Here is a 21373-nt window from a genome sequence, read left to right as displayed (position 1 = left end):
TGGCATCTGTAAACTGTCATGGCGCTGGTGGGAGTATAGCAGTGAGGATGACCAGAGGTCAGTCTCATTGCCATCTTGGTTTTGAGGGGGTTTGGTTGGCCTCTTTACTGCAACCTGTTTTATCAGCAGGGTCTTTATGACCTGGATCTTGTGCTGACCTCTCATATCTTATCCTGTTACTTAGAATGCCTTACCCGTCTGGGAATGCAGTCCAGTAACTTTCAGCCTCATTTTACCCAGCCCCTATTCTAGATGGAGTTGCTGTGGTTCACATGCTTCTGACACGTCCATGTCATAACATATATCAGTAGTTTGTTCCCTTTTATTGAAGAGTTGAATTTCATTTTGTGGATATACTACATTTTGTTTATTCATCTATCAGTTGGTAGACATTGATGTTGTTTCTACTTTTTGGCTATTATCAATAAGATTTCCATGATTCATGTACAAGCTTTTGTGTAGAGATATGTTTAATTTCCTTTGGGACTATTCCTAGAAGTGGAATTGCTGGGTCATATCTGTGTTTAACATTTGAGGAACTGTTAAGCTGTTTTTTTTTTTTTTTTTTTTTTTTTTTTTTTTTTTTTTTTTTTTTTTTGAGACGGAGTCTTGCTCTGTCGCCCAGGCTGGAGTGCAGTGGCGCAATCTCGGCTCACTGCAGGCTCCGCCTCCCGGGTTCACGCCATTCTCCTGCCTCAGCCTCTCCGAGTAGCTGGGACTACAGGAGCCCGCCACCACGCCCGGCTAATTTTTTTTTTGTATTTTTAGTAGAGACGGGGTTTCACCGTGGTCTCGATCTCCTGACCTCGTGATCCGCCCGCCTCGGCCTCCCAAAGTGCTGGGATTACAAGCGTGAGCCACCGCGCCCGGCCGCTGTTTTCCAAAAAGGCTAAACCATCTGATATTTCCAACAGCAACGTATGAGGGTTATGACTTTTTATTCTACCCATTCTAGTGAATGTGAAATGGCCTTTTATTTTAGTTTTTGACATGCAATTTCCAAGTGACTAGTGATGTTGAACATTTTTTTCATGTGATTATGAGCTATTTTTTACTTTTTATGAGCCATTCTAAAAAGTAACCAGAGGCTTAGTTACTGAATCTCTAACTCATAGTGTAAGACAGAAATTAAAAGGATTTTCTGGTGTATCCAGTTAAGTCAGCAAGTTATTGCCAAAATCAATCAAGTCCGCACAAAACTTGTTCCTTCTCTGAATACTTCAACAATCTTATATTCCAACATAGAAGTATTCTTAACATATTGCACTCAATTATACCACCCTTATCATTAATATGTATATATAAATGGAGGGGAACAGATAAAAAGTTTTAAAAGAATTCAAGTTACTCTTTAGAAGGCATATGGTTTTAAAATATTTTATTTTCCTGATTCTTTTGATAATCCATGCTAAGGAAGTGGTTACAAAGTCTCTAAGGAATTAATAGTAATGTCCTGGGAATATCAGTTTAGAGTTGAGATAAATGTTTGTGATATCCTGGGAACATACATTTACATACTCAAGAGGACATCACTGTGGATATTCATTGAAAACTCTGTGTTCATAAAGTAAAACACATAGAACTAGAAGATGAACTCAAAGAGAAGATTTTGTGAATCTTAATCATCTTTTTTATCTCTAATGCCTAGAATAATGTCTGATATAATGTAGGCATTCAATAAATATTCGATGAATAAGTCAATACTAGGAGTATATTTTGAATGTCATTGTTGAATGAAAAAATACCCATATTTCTGATATCTCAGGAAGTAGAAAACTCAAGTGCTTGTTTCTATAGATTAGAATTTAGGAAACTTGAAAATTATCAGGTTGCAAAATAATTTCTAAACTTCTGTTGGAATTTAATTTTTGTCATCTAAGGCCAAATGCCTGCCTGGGTCAGTGTACAAAGTCATAGTCCTGTCTATGAATGGGTTCAAAATTTCATAAAAACCACAGTTCTAAGTCAGGACCAGTACCTTTATTTGTTTTCTGCTCCTGAAATGCTGTCATGAAGATCGATGCACTATACTTCCAAAGTAAACGAGATTTTGATTTATAACAAAGCAATAATAACAAAAACCAAACCAGAATAAAAAACCTTGCCTCTTCTCAATAAATTTGTTTCATCCTCTCTTTCCTCACTCTGACCCTTCTTAAAAGTAGTCCAAACAGAAAACACTAATATAAGAAACATCTGACATGTAGTGACAAAGGATCCCTTCTAGCAAAGCACACGACTGCATTTTAATGTGAGAGCCACAGGAGAGACACAACTGGATTCTTTTAAAGCTTTTTATGTGTTCCCCTCAATTTATACATACATATTAATAAACTAAGATGTATCATCCAGTCCAATACACTAAGAATACTTCCATGTTGGAATAAAAGATTGTTGAAGTATTCCAGAGAAGGGACAAGTTTTGTGTGGACTTGAATGATTTTGGCAATAACTTGTTGACTCAACTGGATATACAAGAAAATCTTTTTAATTTCCCTCTTACACTATGAGTTAGAGATTCAGCTGTGTAAAACTAGGCCTCTAGTTACTCATTTCTTGCATGAAGCACAAGGATTTGTTTATTTATTTTTATTGGAAGAAAATATATTTTCTAGAAAAGTATATATGTGTTTTTCATTGTTCATCCCAGAATTAGATAATCATAATTCTCCAAACTTGAAGTGAATATGGCAGGAAATGAGTGACATGCAGTAAGGTCGTTGTTGGGGACACATTAATAAGTTACTTTCTAGCCTTCATTAGCTAGAAAATTATTTGCGATGTTTGGCTACATTTTATTTTTTATTTAAAAATGGAAATATTAAAGTATATATAATATGGCTTTTAAATGCTGTTAGAAAATATACACACACATATGCACACGTGCACACACACACACATATTTAAGCATAAATGTACCCCTCAGCATGAAAACACCAATAATACTTCTCTTGGGAAGTCCTTGGTTACATAATCTAAAGTCTCTCCAATTATGAGAAAAATTGTTGAATGTATTATGAAGATTACATTTCCTTTGTTTCTTCTGAAACTCCATCTGCAGAGCTTAGTGAAGGGAAAAACATGTAGGCAGGCAAAATACAATGGTGAAGTAACTAAATACAGCCAAAACTTCTCTATTTTTGCTATGCCAAGTTCATTAACAGTTTGCCAAAACTTTTAAGACCATATGAAACTGAAATTACACCCATTGCACTTCAAGTCCTAGGTCCAACTGAAGCAAGAAAGGGCTGTGTGATGAAGTCTCAGGCATATATTAATACATTTACTAATAATGAAAAGACATGAAAATTGGAACAGCTATGTAAACTCTCAAAGAAAAAATACTATTAAGTGTTTGTGTATCAGGAATCAAAGTTTAGGAAAATAGTGTACCCAGCTTAGCAAAAAATCAAAACTCATTATCTATAGAATCTAATGAGATAACTGCATCATTATAGTGCACCTAGAGATTGTGCATTATTTCATTCAGTTCTTTTTATTTCTGAGTCATTCCTGGGAGAAATGTGAGGTGAGCAAGAAGTTCACCTCTCTCAAACTAGTCGTGTGACCTATTGTATGGTGGATAGTATAGTATATAGTATAGGTGCTATTTGTTAAGTATAACATTAAAATTTCTACAAATGTGTCTTCTTGTTGTATCTCTTACAGTGAGTAGGTTATATCCACCTGAAAATAGGTCACCTGAATTGGCAATATCTACCAATCTTTTAAATCATTCTTGCATTCCTTAGTATATATGTTATACTTTGTGAATTTAGGAAGTCATGTTCCACAGAGCAGTCAGAGAAGGAGTTAATGTGTGGATGTTACTTCATTATGACTCCCAATCTAGATCTAGAATGCCCATGTTTATTAAAAGTCTTAAGCAACCTAACTACTTTGTCCACTGGTAACTACAGATACTCTGTGGGACCTCAAGGTTTTAGCTTTCTCCTGGGACAATTAAAAATAAATGCAATGAAGATCTACTGACATTGAGAAGAGAACAACATCCCACAGGAGCTTTGATTGGTTTTTTTCATACCATAAAACTGATTGGATATGTTTAAAATAATTCTACAAAGAACAAAATATATATGTATCTGTATGTATGTACATTTATGTGTGTGTAATATGTGTATGTACCCACATTTACAATAGAATCTCTGTAGTTTGCAAACAAACTATCATATCTTTATCATTGTTTACTTTCAAATGTCAATACTTGTTCTAAATAATTATATAGATCATTGATATGACTAGAATCTTAGTTTAATAGAAAAGTCTTTGTGGGCTCATTGACTTTAGATTTAATCACTTTGGGAGAAAGTTAATGGTTTTTTTTTGTAAGTTTGGGAAATGTTAGTGTCATTTGCAGTATGAGATGTATTGTGTGCATTTGAATGTTACTTCTAAGTTAAATTTCGATATAAGATTGAATCTTGGGTCTAAAATCAGTAAAACTGGAGGGACATACTGAGTCATTTTAATAACTGTGTTGATTTATTTTGTAACTGACAGCACTTAAGCTTTTAATTAGGTTTTGTTATTGTTGGAACTGAATGCATATGTTGTACAAAGTAGCCTGTTTAAAGGAGTTTTATTCTGATGTAATTATTGCTTTAAGGAAACTTTTCTGAATGTTCTACATCAAGCCTTATAAGTGTCTCGATCCTGCTAACCTTTCTTTTTTGGTTAAAACACCTTGGTACTATAATATAAAATATCAGAATTTATTTTTATTCTTTAGTCTAAATTTTTAATTTACATAGGCACATTATTCTAAAGTGAATTGATGCTCTCAAACATATTAATTCAAACTAAATGACAACTCTAATGACTATAAAGTGTGTGTTTTTTGTGGGATACATATTTGTTTGTTTATGCTTAAACAATTGCCCTTTGCATTCAAATATTGTATTCAAAAGCTTTACAACAATTCATTTTGTTATTTACATTTAGTACTGATGACTACCACCTATATGTGGTTTTTCTTCAACCTTTTTTTAATTATACTTTAAGTTTTAGGGTACATGTGCACAGCGTGCATGTTAGTTACATATGTATACATGTGCTAGGAGGACAGGCTTGATACCAGGAAGACCAGTTAATATGGTATTGTGTTAGTGGAGGCGAGTAATATAAACTTGAACTTAAGCAGTGTCAGTAAGACTCCCAAAGAAGGTATGGATTCATAAGCTATTATGTCAGAATATATATGAACCAGGCATTTGTACTTTTTTTAAAACTTCCCAGGTAATTCCAACATACTGCTCAGAGAATCACCAATCGCTGTTAGATTTAGAGTCCTGGGGACAGTCAAATTTAGTTTGACTTCTAGGTTTCTTGCTTGTTTGTGTAAATGGTGAGGCCATCCATTGTGAAAAAAAAATGCTGAAAGAGAAACAGTTTTACACAAGGGGAGATTTTTCTGTTGTTGCCAGTCAATTTTGTTCACGTGAAGTTCAAATACGTATGAATCTAAAAATCTAAAAATTCAGTGGAGAGGTCTGATAGATAGATATTATGTAGTCTTGTAGCAAAGTGATAGTGTAACTCATGGATTAATCCAAAGAGTGTGCAGGTTATCCAGGAAAACAACACCACTTGGAGGCCAGCAGAGCTTGGGAGCTAACTAGTAAGGAATGGTGGTCGGAGAAGAGGCAAGGAGGTGGAAGGGAAAGGCAAGCAAGGTGTCAAAGAAACATTGAAATAGAGACTTACTCATGGGAAATATTAGTCAGAAATAGAAAATGAATAAATATCCATAATTTTTTTCAGTTTAGGGAGTTAGCTACTTTCTTTCTGAGGAGTCTATTGTTTAGAAGCACCAAACTCGGATTGCTCAAAGTAATCTCTGTCTTACAGCTATACTACAAGGTATTTTATTTTTATTTGTTTGAGTATCTTATATACATAAAGAGAGTGATTTGTGTATACGTGTGTGTGTGCACTCACATGCATGTGCTTGCACATATGGGATGTTGGAGTGAATGTATATTAAACTGTCAAATATTCTTTGTACATGATAAGCTAGCATTGAAAGGGAGGAGTGTCTACACACATGCCTCTATACACAGAAGAAATTCTAGAGGGAGGAAAGAAAAGATCAATGTGACAGTTTGGTAAAGCTGGGCACTATATTAGTCTGCTTTCATGCTACTGATAAAGACATACTGGAGACTGCGCAATTTACAAAAGAAAGAGGTTTCATGGAGAACTCACAGTTCCACATGGCTGGGAAATCCTCACAATCATGGTGGAAGGCAAGGAGGAGCAAGTCACATCTTACGTGGATGGCAGCAGGCAAAAAGAGAGCTCGGGCAGGCAGACTCCCCATTTTTAAAACCATCAGATCTCATGAGACCCATTCACTATCACGAGAACAGCACAGGAAAGACCAGCCCCCATGATTCGATCATCTCACACTGGGCACCTCCCACAACACGTGGGAATTATGAGAGCTACAAGATGAGATTTGGGTGGGGACACAGAGCCAAACCATATCAGGCACTATGTCCCCACCAACATTCTTTCAACCACGTCTTCCACTGGGGAATACGGGAGAGACAAATATGTAACTAGTAGGCTCCCACGGATGTTAGAAATGTTCAGATTTAAACTCGTGACCATTACACATTGGAACTCCCTCCTTTCTTTGGAATTTTCCACTCCAAATATGTGTTCTATATCAGTGTTCCTCAATATTCGCTGCATATGAGAATAAAATATCAATGCCAAATCTTTAACCCAGATCAATTATACCAGAATGTATAAAACCTAGTCAGCAATTATTAGAAAAAGTTTTCAGGTAATTCCAGTGTGCAGCCAAGGTTGTGAATCCTTGTTTTCTGTATCACATTGGTTTATTTGAGAGTGTTTCCATAAACTCACATTAACTGAAAGCATGTTTCTGTTTTTGCAATAACGTTTCATCACCTAGTACTCTGACAGTACCATCAACAGTTTTATAGACAAGCTCACCAAAAGTAGACTTGGGGATTGTTTTAGTCAATTCAAACTGTCATAATAAAATACTGTAGACTGGTAGCTTAAACAACAGAAACTTCTTATTTCACAGTTCCAGAAAGTGGAAATCTAAGATCAGGGTGTTAATATGGTTGTGCTCTGGTGAAGGCTGTCTTTTTGGCTTGCAGATAACTGTCTTCTGACTGGATTCTTGGACAAGGGGAGAGAGAAAGAGCAAGCTCTTTAGTGTCTCATTTTATAAAAGCCCTAATCCCATCAGGCCAGGGCCGCACCCTCATGAACTCATCTAACCCTAATTACCTCCCAGAGCCCTATCTCCAAGTACCATTACATTAGGAGTTAGGGCTTCAATGTACGAAGAGGATGGGGGGATATTCAGCCCATAGCAGGTATCATGCAGTTCTCTGCCATCAGCAGCTTTAAACCAGGAGAATTCTACTGGGACAAGCACTAGTTCAATGTAGTCCAGCACTTAGCCTGGAGGTGAAACAGTGCTTTGGTTTTGTATATAATTCAGTGGTGACATTTATGTAACTCTGCAATAAGCCATGACAGTTGAACCAGATTCTAGTTTCAATGCTGAAAAGTGCATTCGTTTTGACAGGTACATAAAAAAATAAGTTTGAACAGAACCAGACTTTTTAAAGAGATGCTGAATTTAGTCTGGAGCTGCTTAGTATCTTTGGAATTGCTTTTCTGTGTCTTGCTGAACTCAGCAGGCAAAGCAGAGGATTGCTTAAGCAAGACCATTTTGTGGTAGCATAGGTGTTGAAAGTACTGCCAAATGCTTTCAGTCTCATGTATGTTCTCCCTGGAGGCTGATGGATACGACATTATTATTTTTTAATTCTAAGTGAGTTTTAGTTCATCTCATTGTGCTTGTTGCAGATAAGTTCACAATATCTTTAATAACTTCCTGTGTGGGTGCATTGAAAATTCATTCTATTCAGTTAAACCAAGGGATTATACTGTATTCTCTATATAGTATTCAGAGTGAAAGATTCCCATTTCTAATTTTGAGGCTTAAATGTTCCAAGGTTTTGTCTGTGTAATATTATACTTGTAATTATGGTGGCATTTGGATTTATCAGTGTGTGTAAGTATGTTTATGAGGAAAGGAGGAATGGGGATAGAGAACGAGCAAGGAGGGATTCTCGTCAGACTCCTTTATCCTTGTTCAGATTAATAAGAGGCCTATATTGCGCCTAGATGGTGAGTAAGACAGATAATTTCCAGGAAATATAAAGAACATTCTTCAGTTCACATACCTAGCAGAAACTCAGCAGTTAGAATATACAGAAAGTGTTATGAAGTAGAAGAAAATGAGGCATGGTATGGAAAAGTGTTGGTGATCACTTAGAAATATAAACTCAAAGGAAGGAAAAGGGTCTATGTTGTTCATTTATTTTTCACCTAGCATGTAGCATGAGGCTGTGCACATCATAGGTGTTCAGGAACTATTTGGTGAGTGAATGATTGATCCCAGAATGATCAAAGTAGACCTATGAGAATATAAAATTAAGTCAATCATAGGAAGCCTCAGGTAATTCTCCCTTTAAGTTTGTAAAAAAGCAATAACCAGGAGGAAACAGGATTCAGACTTAAAGTCCAAGTACAATATAAGAACCAAACTTATATGTTGCTCGATTAAGGGACATATGCTACAAACCAAAATGGTTCAGAATGTTCCACCCTACCACATGTGCAGGTTATATTTACAGGCAGAGAAAAAGAAGTTACCTACGGAAAACAGAAACGAGGTACAGAGACAGCCCCATTACATGGTATGCATCTCATACATGGTTTGAACAGCTGCCTGTGATTGGCTGAAACTCAGCTATTTGTTCCTAGTTAGGTTTTCACTTTGTTTTTAGTACTGAGTTAGGTTGCAGTCAGGAGCTTGTAGGGAGGACTCCTTGGGCCAGTTTCAATTTTATTTAACATACCAAAGAGCATGAATCTACAGCACCTCGTATCTCAGTGATTAGCCAAAAAGAGTTTTTGTCTGTGCAGTTTCCTGTTAAAGTACCCCAAATGGGGTTAATAGCAGAACCTACTCATTGGCCTTCAGTGAGGCCCTGATGTTTGCAGATGTGTTGTTGTTATTAGGTGAAGGATTTTTATTCTCCATTGTACACAGACTTTTGCCACAATGCAGTCACTTCACTTCACTTTGGTGAAGACTGAGATGTATTTCTCTGAGACAAAGATGACACTTTCTTTTAGGGACATTGGGCAATTAACACATAATATTGATATCTAATTAATTGGTTGCACATATTGAAGTAAATATTAATTTGGCAAAGTAGTGGATTTTCAATAGGAGATAGAAGGCTAGAGAGTAAGATTGACAGGGTTGCTATTTTGTAGACTGAATATACAAAGATATTTTTCAGAGAAACACCAGACTTCCCCATTGCAAAAGGTAGCCTACAATTAGGACATGTGACTGAGAACCTCTTGAGATGAATAAGAACTGGAAAAATATGTTAGATTCTATCCAGAAGTGATTATTTTCTTCAGTGAGAAAGGACAAAGCAAAAATGAAAACTCTAGAAAAATGCGGAAGTCTCTATTTCTACAGAGTAGCCTAAGTTTAATAAAGCCCCAAAAAGAGAGTCATAAATTTTTAAATGTTAGCCTTTAAGCAAAAAGTTAATAACCTTTGTTAATCAAAAAATATATATATATAATTGTTCATTTTTTCTTCATCATTTCTATATAATTAGCTGTGTGCGTATATACTATAATGCTAGAAAGCTCTTCTAATGTATCACTTCTGGGAAGGAATAAAATAATCATCCCACTCCACCTTTCTTACCTTGATTCATGGCTCAAATATTTCTAGTCTTGGAACATTACTGCTGCTTTGGTGCTAAGAAAATTGCTGGTAGAGGAAGAATGATTCTGCGGCCCTTCATCCTTCACAATTTTTACACCATCCCATTGTCTAACTTTGCAATCTCGCCATCTAGTGTTCAAAGATTCTCAATACCATAGTTTATAAAATGCTTCACTTCATTAAAAGCAAAACAGTAAAGTGCTAGGCAACTTACCTTAAAAACACTGTGTTTGGGAACAGTCAATGTAATAAATAGATCATCAATGAAACTTTACAGCAGATTTCTTGTTAAATGTGTTTCTTATTTATCATTATTGTCTCATTTATTTATTGTATTTATTCATAAATATTTGAAAGCTTGTTTATATAGTCATGCAAATTATAAATAACATACTCTGTATATTGAAATATATACTTATTTATTTTATATTTTATTTTTATGTTCTTTTCTCTCTGTACTACCTATAACTAACAAAATCATCATTGACTCTGAAGGCAAACAAATCTGAGTCATGATGGTAGATTGGATTAGAGTGGAATCAAAAGGAAATAGTTTACTGGAATATTTGACTGCTATGCATATCCTTCCCCAGGCTGTGGTTTTTTACTACTAATGGCTGCCCCTTCAAGGGGCAGATATAGCAAGAAAAACACAGAAGGCTTTGATGCGCATGAAATACTGTGGTTTGTCAGAAAACAAACAAACAAAAGTACTAGTGTCTTCCTTGTCTTACCATTGAGACTATTTTAGGTCTGTCTTTCCAAAACAATTTTTTTGGATTTTAGTTTTAGGAATTAACGAGGATTGCAGTTTTGAAGATGACCTGGAAACATGATTTTTATTTTCCTTACAAGGTTTTAAGATGACCTCTTCTATAGTGTTTATCAGTTCAGAATTTTAGAAAGAAAAACATATTTATTTAATTATCAAGAAAATAAAATTAACTAGTTAAAACAAGCCCTTTCAGATAACTTCCATCATTTTGACATCTATAAAACGGTTGACAAGTATGCCTGTTCTGAGAGACCCTAATGTCAAAATGGAAAACCTCAGTCTTCACCCTGAAGGACACGAAGTCCTATGGTCCATGAGGTTGCTGCCTACTGCTCAGACCTTACCCACTTCCACTCTGGGCTCTGACCTTCTTAGCCTTTGTCAATTCTGCAAGGACAGGAGGCCTCCTCCCACTTTAGGCTGTTTTTCTCCCTTGCTTTGATTAGAAATGCCTTCTTCTGTCCTTACACACCCTTCGGATCTTGGCTCCAACATCATTTTCTCAGAGAAGACCTCCAAACCCTGTCTCGTTATTGGTATGCAATAATTTTCCTTATTTCCACTCACCTTATTTTGTAATCACATACTTGTCTTATTATCAGCTTAGTATCTGCAGCCTTGACTAGGTTACAAGTAGTGAGCAGGCTAGAATAATACCTCTTTTATTTAAACCCTTGAGGTCCTAGCCACTGTGTTTTCTATAATACTCATTAGGAGTAGATGTGCAGTAAATATTTGATGGAATCAACCTATGGGCCCAAAATTGAGAGCTGAGAAGCCCATTGTCTCAGCTCATATAATTTCACACAGTCGGCTCTGCTTCCATGCCACCGCTGGGATAAGAGAATATTCACTGAGGCAGGAAAGCCCAGTGCCTGCCTTCCAACTTCTCAGAGCACGCCTCTCTGGGGACATGTCACTTCCTGCAGCACAGCTTGGGAGTGAGGTAAAGAATTCCCTGAGTTGTTCACTACCACTCTTCCCGGTTCCAGGAATCAACTCTCCTTTCAGACTTTTGCTTATTCTCCCCTGAAATACAAAAAGAAAACAACTTCCTACACACAAATAAAAACTCTATTCTTCCTGTCTTTACTATCATCCATCTTCATGGATTAACAGGAAATACAAGATAGAGAAGACAAAATATAAATTAATATTTTAGTAAGTTATCTTGCCACTCACACTCAGCAGAGGATACAAATAAATTATTCAAGTTATGTAAAGGACGTTAAGTTTTCATTGTTTATTTTCATAGCATTTCTCTTCTTTTCTAGAACACTCTAAGGATTCTCAGCCATCTTAGAATGTTAAACAAGCAATTATGCTTAGAATCAATCATTTTCAAAATGAGCTCTGTTAAAAATGTATAGCGTGTCACACTAAGCTTCGAGTATCTATAGGCAAACACCAACACCTTCTCAAAAATGAGTCCAACATTTTGAGAGATGAGCGAGAATTTAGTAGTTCATTTTGATATTGAATACACACATACACCCATCTATAGATTTGGTATTTTTTGGTAAATTTTATTACAGTATATTTTATTTAAGATCTAATATATTCTCATTGTTTTCTTAAGTTAACACCTTTGCTTACCATCAAATACACATAAAGAAAAATGCTTGAATGTTCAAATCACACTGAGGATTCTTTAATTTTTTTTTATTTTTATGGGTACATAGTCAGTGTATATATTTATGTGGTACATGAGATATTGTGATACAGGCCTACAATGTGTAATAATCACATCAGGGTAAATGGGCTATGCATCATCACAAGCAGTCATCATTTCTTTGTGTTATAAGCATTCCAATTATACTGTTTTAGTTATTTTTAAATGTACAATAAATTATTGTTGACTGTAGTCACCCTGTCGTGCTATCAAATATTAGATCTTATACATTCTACCTTACTATTTTGTATCCGTTAACCATCCCCACTCCCACCCCACCCACGCACACATACACTTATCCCTCCCAACCTCTGGTAACCATCATTCCACTCTCATGCTGAGGATTCTATAGATCTTTCTAGGCCTTCTTCTCCCCACCTGTGGTGGCATCTAATAGGCATCACATAAATGAGTGCTCTCTGAAAACTGGGTTGATTCATTCAATTGCCAACTTGGATAGAATTCTGACTTCTGGGCTCTTGAAAAACAATAAATAGAATGGTATGAAGTTTACTCTAAAGAATATCTTCATACTTCTATCTCCACAGTAACACAGATGTACACACGGTGGCATCACTTCTTAAGCTGTACCTCCGAGAGCTTCCAGAACCAGTTATTCCTTATGCAAAGTATGAAGATTTTTTGTCATGTGCCAAACTGCTCAGCAAGGAAGAGGAAGCAGTAAGTTGATGCATTTATTTCCAAATAAGCTTTTGTTTGGAATTTTTATCTGTGTTCTTAGTCTTAAATCTGTAAATTTCCATTGCCCTATCCCAGTGTTACTCTCCACTATCCTTTGTATTGACCTCACACACACTGAGACTTGCCATATACAGCTCAAGTACCATTTCTGATCCCCTCTCTGATCGAAAAAAAGAATATGGCTGAATAAATTAAATCAGCATGACTTGCCACTTTATTTCCCTAAATGATAAATGCAGTGCTATGTCAGGCCACACATCCCACAAAAGAAGTGACTGCTGTGTCTCATAATCTTTTAATTGTGTGGACCCAAACCACTTCAAACAGTGGCTTATATACAAAATCCTACCTACTGATGTTTCTTTAAACAGCTTTGTTAAGGTATAATTTTTATACAATACAATCGCCCATTTAAAATGTATGATTTGGTATTTTTTAGTATATTCTCAGAGTTGTGCAACTCTGAGATATTAGATTATCACCAAAATCTAATTTTAGAATATTTACAATATTTTTATTGCCTTAAAATAAACCCCACACCCTCTCTTAATTCTCCTTTTTCCCCAGCTCTTGGCAACTACTAATCTATTTTCTGTCCCTGTAGATTTACCTATTCTAGACATTCCTTATAAATGGAATCATTCAATGTTTGTGTGTGTGTGTGTGTGCATGATTGGCTTCTTTCACTGTTTTCAAAGTTTACTCATGTTGTGCCATTTATCAGTATTTCATTCCTTTTAATTATAAACAATATTCCATTATTCATCCATTCATCAGAGAGACCTTTGGGTTTTTTTCATTATTTGGCTATTATAAATAATGCTGTTGTGAACATCCATGTACAAAGTTTTCATGGACCTATGTTTTTATTTCTCTTGAATATATACCTAGAAGGTAAAATTGCTGGGCCATATGTAACTCTGTTTTTCAAAAGGGCTCCAGTATTTTAAATTCCCACCAGCAATGAGTGCAGATTCTGATTTCTTCAAATCTCTGCCATCATTTGTTACCTGTCGTTTTTATCTTAGCCATCCTAACATGAGTAAAGTCATATCTCATTGAAGGTTGAATGGCATTTCCCTGATGGCTAATGATGCTGAACATCTTTTCATGTGCTTATTGGATATTAGTATATTGCCTTTCGAGGAATATCTATTCAGATTATTTCCCCATTTTCAGCTGGGTTATTTGCCTTATTATTAATAGTATTGAGTTGTGAGAGTTTATATAGTTTAGATGTATGTCCCTTATAAATACGATTTTAAATATTTTCTCACATTCTGTGAGTTGTCTCTTCATTTTATTGATGGTGTCCTTTGAAACACAAAAGTTGTACACTTTGATGAAGTCAAATTTATCTATTTTTAATCAATTCTGGTTTTGTGTCATATCTAAGAAGACTTTGCTTAATACAAAGTTACTCCTTAATACAAAGAGTTACTCCTATATTTTCTTCTAAGACTTCTATAGCTTCAGCTTTTACATTTAGAACTATGATTCACATTGAGTTCATTTTTGGTTTTGGTGTGAGGAAAGGAACAAACTTAATTCTTCTTCATGTGGATATACAATTGTCCCAGCACCGTTTGTTAAAAAACTATTCTTTCCCCCATTAGATTTTCTTGGCACTTATGTTAAAAACTGCTGCCAATTTGTTTGTTTGTTTGTTTGTTTGTTTGTTTGTTTGTTTTGAGATGGAGTCTCGCTCTGTCACCCAGACTGGAGAGCAGTGGCGTGATCTTGGCTCACTGCAAGCTCCGCCTCCCGGGTTCATGCCGTTCTCCTGCCTCAGCCTCCCGAGTAGCTGGGACTACAGGCGCCTGCCACCACACCCACCTAATTTTTTTTTTTTTTTTTTTTTTTTGTATTTTTAGTAGAGATGGGGTTTCACCATGTTAGCCAGGATGGTCTCGATCTCCTGACCTCGTGATCCACCTACCTCAGCCTCCCAAAGTGCTGGGATTACAGGTGTGAGCCACTGCACCTGGCCTAACTGCTGCCTATTTTTATAAATGCAGTTTTATTCCATTTGTCAAATAATATTGTCTGTGGCTGCTTTTGCAGTGCAACAGAAGAGTTGAGTGGTTGCAGAGACCATTTTTCCCATAAAGCCTCAAATATTTACAATCTGGACCTTTATGGGCAGAAGAAGAAAGCAAATTACATTATCCATTGGCTTTTCTGCTATCATTTACATTTTAGGGGAAGTCATATAATGAGAAGAACCAAATAAATTCGTCCCTTGTGAAATTTCCAGAAAGATCACTTTTTTCAATTATCCTCCCTCCTCACATGATGTATCCTAAACATGACCATCTCTGAGAGACTTTTGTCAGTAGATGTATTTGTCTGTGTTCTACACATGCTAAAACTGGGACGGACGCTCACTACATTGTTTACTCTTCTTCAAATAATCTTATTAATAAATGAGCTTATCTTCTCTTTTCAGTCAATTGTGAACAAATGTTAAAAATGATAACAGCTTCACTTGAATCTGTTTCTCCACAAATAGTACTTATGGAGATATTTTAAATGCTTGTACATCTCTGAAAATATATCTAAAATATTCACTGTGACGGTGGTAAGTTTTCGGGACAAGATCTTTCACAGATAACATGTGAAACTAATTTTTTAAAAAACGATATGGCCATTTCCACTTGCTTTAATTCTAAGGCCAACTTGTAGAAAAATAATATTTATTTTCTTCTTTGTACTCAGGGCGTTAAGGAATTAGCAAAGCAGGTGAAGAGTTTGCCAGTGGTAAATTACAACCTCCTCAAGTATATTTGCAGGTAAGAACTGTCCTAAGGACAAACGTAAACAAGACGAGACATATTTAGCCTGATACTAATTTGTGTTTGACAATGAATAAAGTCACTCAACTACTTTGCACCCTAGTGTTGGCCTCTGTAAAATTAAAAGATTGGACAAGGTGATCTCAAAGGCTTCTCTGAGCATTAAATTGCTTGATTTTGAAATGTGATGTTTTTGAAGTTTCTCTTGCCTCTACACACTAAAGATAGGTTGTTTTGAACTTCAAGTTTTTCGTACTGTTTCAGAAGTGGCATTGTTGAGGAAAAGAAGCATGCCACCTTGGCATGAGAAACATCTGCACGGGAGCCAAGATTGTGCCATTGACTAGTTGCTTGTCTTACGCAATTCTCTTATTCTTTCTGAGTCTCAGGGTCCTAATAGGTAAAATGGTAATGAAAACGCATATTTCACAAAGTTGTTTTAAAAATTAAATTATATTTTAAATGATTAGTGTATAGTAAGCATTCAATAAATGTTATTTTTTTTCCATTTCTCTCCCACCTCAGGTTTCATTAAAGACATTTGTAAATGAATTCTGTTAGAAAAATAATTGTGACTGAAAAATAATTGTGTCTTGAAAAATATACCTCTCAATGTATAACTCAAGGCCTGGGACGGGATATGCCATATATGTGCCCCTGTTTAAGAAACCAAATATGCAAAATTGAAACAATAAATTTAAATAGAGAGTGATGATTGGCACTACAAGTCACTGCAGGGTGTCTTACATGATAGCTTCCCAGTCCATTTTAAAATAAAATTCAAAGTTTTAATTGAGTACAGTGCATCATTTATGTAAGTGTTTGGTGTTATGATTAGATAAGTGTTCAAAGGACTAGGAACTATGAAGTCTAAGACTAATATGAGACATTTTGGTGTTAATTGTCAATGTAACTGAGTAGAAATTCCAAGTCCTCCCACAATAAGTTCCTCTAGTGATGATTATACTTAGAAGCAAACAGTACCTTGGGTTGCAGAATTTGAAAAAGCAGGAAATCATGCCATTGACAGCTTAGACTTATTAATATGGAAGCTTATAATCCAAACATTTTGAACTAATTCAAGTTATTCTAGTGGGTGAGACAGAGATTACATTCTCCTTAAGTAAAAGGGATGAAAAAGCTTCTTTGGAACCAAATTGTAAGTCTTTATCTCCACAATAGAAATGCCTAACTTCTCATGAAAGATTTAAGCAGACTTTTAATTTCAGGTTATTTAAATAAGAAATGCTAGTTTGACTTTTTGCCTTCAGTGTTACTGTAGTTTAGGTTGTATAACAGTAGTGAATGTGTGGAAATAGGCACCTTTTTTAAAAGTCATGATATAGTAGTTAAGGGTACGGCCTCTGGTGTCACATCCTCTGGTGGGTTCAAATCTTAGCTTTGCCCCTTACTAACTCTGTCTTCGGAGAAGATCCCCCGCTGGTACCACATGACTCTCATCTGTAAAACAGAGACAATAATGGTACCTACCTCAGAGAGATGCTTTGAGAATTTAATAAATTAGCACTATGACAGACACATACTAGTACTATATAAATGTTATTTTAATTTTTCATTATTTCCTCTTTATCTCATCAGTACAGTTAGCAAGCCATGAAATTACAGAAGCTCTTGTATAAATGAAGAGGAGGTAGGGAATGAAGGAATGCTGAAAGATTATGTAAACAATCTCTCCTATTATTTCATGCCTCTTACATTTTAGCACCTAATAAATAGAAACAGTTTGCATTTACAATTTTTTGTATCATTAGAACTGTGTTTTAATTTCTACAGCATTTTATCTCTTTTTTTTTTTTTCTGAGACCGAATTTCACTCTTGTTGCCCAGGCTGGAGTGCAATGGTGCAATCTTGGCTCACTGCAACCTCCACTTCCCGAGTTCAAGCGATCCTTCTGCCTCAGCCTCCCAAGTAGCTGGGATTACAGGTGCCTGCCACTGCACCCAGCTAGTTTTTGTATTTTTTTAGTAGAGATGGGGTTTCACCATGTGTTGGCCAGGCTGGTCTCGAACTCCTGACCTCAAGTGATCCACCTGCCTTGGCCTCCCAAAGTGCTGGGATTACAGGTGTGAGCCACCATGCCCAGCCTGTATTTTATCTCATTTCTTAATATACTTTAATTTTGAAGCTCACAAATTACCTCACAAAGAGGGTTAATTCCTCCTCTCTAAAATAAGGCATCCTACCAGCTGATCTTATCTACAGTCCCCTAATTGAATAGAGGTATAAAATTATTACTTTATTGAGGGATTGGAAGGGAATCCACATTGTTGACTCTCAAGTCCATATTAGTCTTGTCCAAACACACCTGTTCCTTTGATTGACAGAGGAAATCAAAGCAGGCCAGGCCAAGACAGACAGTTGATATGATAAATAAAGTTTGATCCTTCCTAATTTGCAATACATTGTCCCTATGTTTGAGTGAGAGATCGGTGAACATCCAAATAATTCTGTCTCCATAGTCATCTTTGAACATACTTTAGTTTGTAAATTTTCTAATGATTGATTTTTCTTCCACTGGCAAATTTGATCCCATTGTGTTTCAATCATATGCTTATACTCCATAGGTTCTTGGATGAAGTACAGTCCTACTCGGGAGTTAACAAAATGAGTGTGCAGAACTTGGCAACTGTCTTTGGTCCTAATATCCTGCGCCCCAAAGTGGAAGATCCTTTGACTATCATGGAGGGTAAGTAAATGTTTATCTTATACCCTCATCAAAAGAAGAAACAATTATCTCTTGATTGGCCAGAATCTACTCATCTCTGAGCAAACCAAGGTAATAAGTGAATACATGGCAACTCCATTTATTAACTGAAGTTCTTTAAATGTAAAATCTTCCTTTTGAAAGTCAGATATTTTTTGTTTGTGTTTACTTAACATAAAATGTACTAAATGCCTCTTCATTAGCCTTACAAGAATAAATGAAACCTTCATAAATCATATGTAAAGTATTCAAGAACTGAAAAAAACTACCTCACTTTGTGAGTTCAATACAATTTTCAGAAAATTCAAAAAGTTATTATTTTCAGTTAATATACATTTTTATTAATTTTGATTTTATTTGACTGACTTAGGGAAAAATGGTCTTTTATAAGACAATGCTGCTTGTTTATTTGTAAGTTAAAACATGAAAGAATTTTTGTTGTTCAAATTACAAAGTATCTCAATTATTTTCCACAATGAACGGTACTTTCTGTTTTTTTCCAGCAGGCCTAGGTGCTCTATGTCATTAATAGCACCATTGTTTGCTGCAAACTGGACTAATTTATGATTTCAGAATTTAAAAGAAAAAGGAAAAGAGAAACAATAATTATTTTTAGATTCACTCTGGGTTTATTTAGTCTAGAACAAAATGTCCCCCTCAGTCGCCTGGATTTTACTACCTGATACTGTTCCTTTCCTTAAAATTCCAATATTTTCCTTTCTTTAGATCTTGTGTGTGAGAAAAAAAGCTTTTGCATGTCTGCCTGCATCACTTCAGTTTAATTTCCTTTGTTAAACACCAAGGGCAATATAAGTTGAACATCAGATTTTTGGCAATGAGATAGTTCAGAAACCTTAATTTCTGTCTGAAAAGTTTAGCAGACATCAGAAAACATGAAATTTGAAGCTTGGAGATACAGTAGTCCATTGTTTTTTGAAATCTTTATTATAAATTAAAATACATGCAATACAGAACACCACCACACACTCGCACACACACATACACCATCTTAATGAATTAAATAAACAAGTACTCTAGAAATAACTATCTATTTAAAAATAAAGAACTTTTCCAAGTATCCCCAAAACTCTTCCTGTGCCCTGACCCAATCCCAGTGTCTGTCATCCTAATATCCAGACTTTTATAGCAATTTCTTTGTGTTTCTTTGTAGTTTTATCACCCAAATGGACTTCCCAGACATTACATTTAAGTTTCCTATTCCTTTACTTGATACCTTTTAAGAATTTTTTAATATACAGCACCCCCTATAATTTGCCATTTGAAAAATCATGTTATTTCACTTGTAGAGTTTCCCATAGTCTGGATTTGTTGATTCATGGATTTGTTGATTCATGGTGCAATGTAATATATTAATATTTCTCTGCCCTCTGCATTGTCTACAAGTTAGGACCTGGATAAAATCCATGTTTGATCTGCTTGGCATGACCTTTGATTGTGTTGTGTCCTTTAATCAGGAGACACATAATGTCACCTTATCTCTCTTTTTGTGAACTTAATAAAATTCCTAAGACTATTAATTTGCTGGAAGCTGAAATGCTGATATTGTAATTATGTGGTTTTTTCCAACTCATTATCGTGGTAAAACACACATAACGTAAAATGTATCATCTTAACCATTTTTAAGTTCACAGTTCAGTAGCATTCAGTACTTTCACATTGTCTTGCAACCATCACCGCCATCCATCTCCAGAGCTTTTTTTACATTGCAAAACTGAAACTCCCTACCCATTAAACACGAACTCCCCTTTCCCTCTCCCCCAGGCCCTGGCAACTACCCTTCTGCTTTCAGTTTCTATGAAGTTGTCTACTCTAGGTACCTCATATACCTGTTATACTGTACTTGTCTTGTTGTGACTGGCTTATTTCACTTAGCATAATGTCATCAAGGTTCATCCATGTGGCAATATTTTAATTTTTAAATTAATAATTTGAACACTTTAAAAAATGTTCTTCTCATCTACTACTTAGGAACCCAATGGTATCTTTAAAAGGCAAGATAAATACTGCTTGAGTCTTTCCCTTTACTTACCAGTTTTTAAAGCACATAAACAGATTTTTTAACTCCTCTACAAGTGAGTACTATTTTCTTTGTCTTCCCAGTATACATATTATTGTGAATATTTTAAAAATATCATTATAAAGTCATGTATTAAAATCAATTTGCTTGGTCAATACATTGTAATTACTGTCCTTCATTGAATCTCAAATTTTCCCATCTTTGGCCAGTGGAAGCATCTTCAAGTTGTCTTCTTAGTTCTTTTGACACGGCCTTCCTAGTTTGGGGTAGCTATTTTTCTCTGTAGTATGACAAGGTTTCTTAGGCTCATATATTTTATGCCCCAAACCTGGAATCAGTCAATTTCCAACAACTCCTGACTTCTTTTAGTGGGGAAATGATATTTCAAGGCAAGCTAGATGCTTAGTGCCAATGATACTCATTGCTACTGGCTTGGTCATTGTTTCTAGTCTTTTTAGTGGGCAGAGCTAGTAGATATAAATGCACACTACACATGTACATATTACATGCATAATAAACATATATATACACATTTACCTATTGAAGAAAAAGTGCCTCACAAGTTCACATTAGTTACAATTCAAAATTATAACTACAGGGTTTTTATTTATTCCTTTCTCTTTACAGTTTTATTCGCTTTCTTCCAAGGAATCCTGGTTTGCAAAGACACTGAGGATAACAGAATTAGAACATCTCATAATTAATCATTTGCTCTATAACTCATCACACACACACAGTAGTCTCAGAATAACAATACCAACACCAGTATGATTACTGCAAAATTCTTTACATGTGCTCTTTTAATCCTCCTTTTATTCTTTTAATATTTATAC

At 35.5% G+C, this 21373-nt stretch overlaps 1 protein-coding gene across 4 annotated transcripts in view; it reads left to right on the top strand.

The window, feature by feature from the left end:
• Positions 1 to 21373, top strand: part of ARHGAP24 (Rho GTPase activating protein 24) — a 426381-nt gene that overhangs the window by 381821 nt on the left and 23187 nt on the right. For all 4 annotated transcript variants that reach the window (XM_032145923.2, XM_032146042.2, XM_058433164.1 and 1 more), the window contains 3 exons: positions 12828 to 12960; positions 15700 to 15773; positions 18363 to 18484. In XM_032145923.2, coding sequence (XP_032001814.1) covers positions 12828 to 12960; positions 15700 to 15773; positions 18363 to 18484 — 329 coding nt within the window. The remainder of the gene's footprint in view (positions 1 to 12827; positions 12961 to 15699; positions 15774 to 18362; positions 18485 to 21373) is intronic.

The sequence above is a fragment of the Hylobates moloch genome, unplaced genomic scaffold, assembly GCF_009828535.3.
Source record: "Hylobates moloch isolate HMO894 unplaced genomic scaffold, HMol_V3 SCAFFOLD_2, whole genome shotgun sequence".
Lineage (NCBI taxonomy): Eukaryota > Metazoa > Chordata > Mammalia > Primates > Hylobatidae > Hylobates > Hylobates moloch.
Note: the sequence above shows the minus strand (reverse complement) of the source record. Positions and strands in the feature narration are given on the sequence as shown.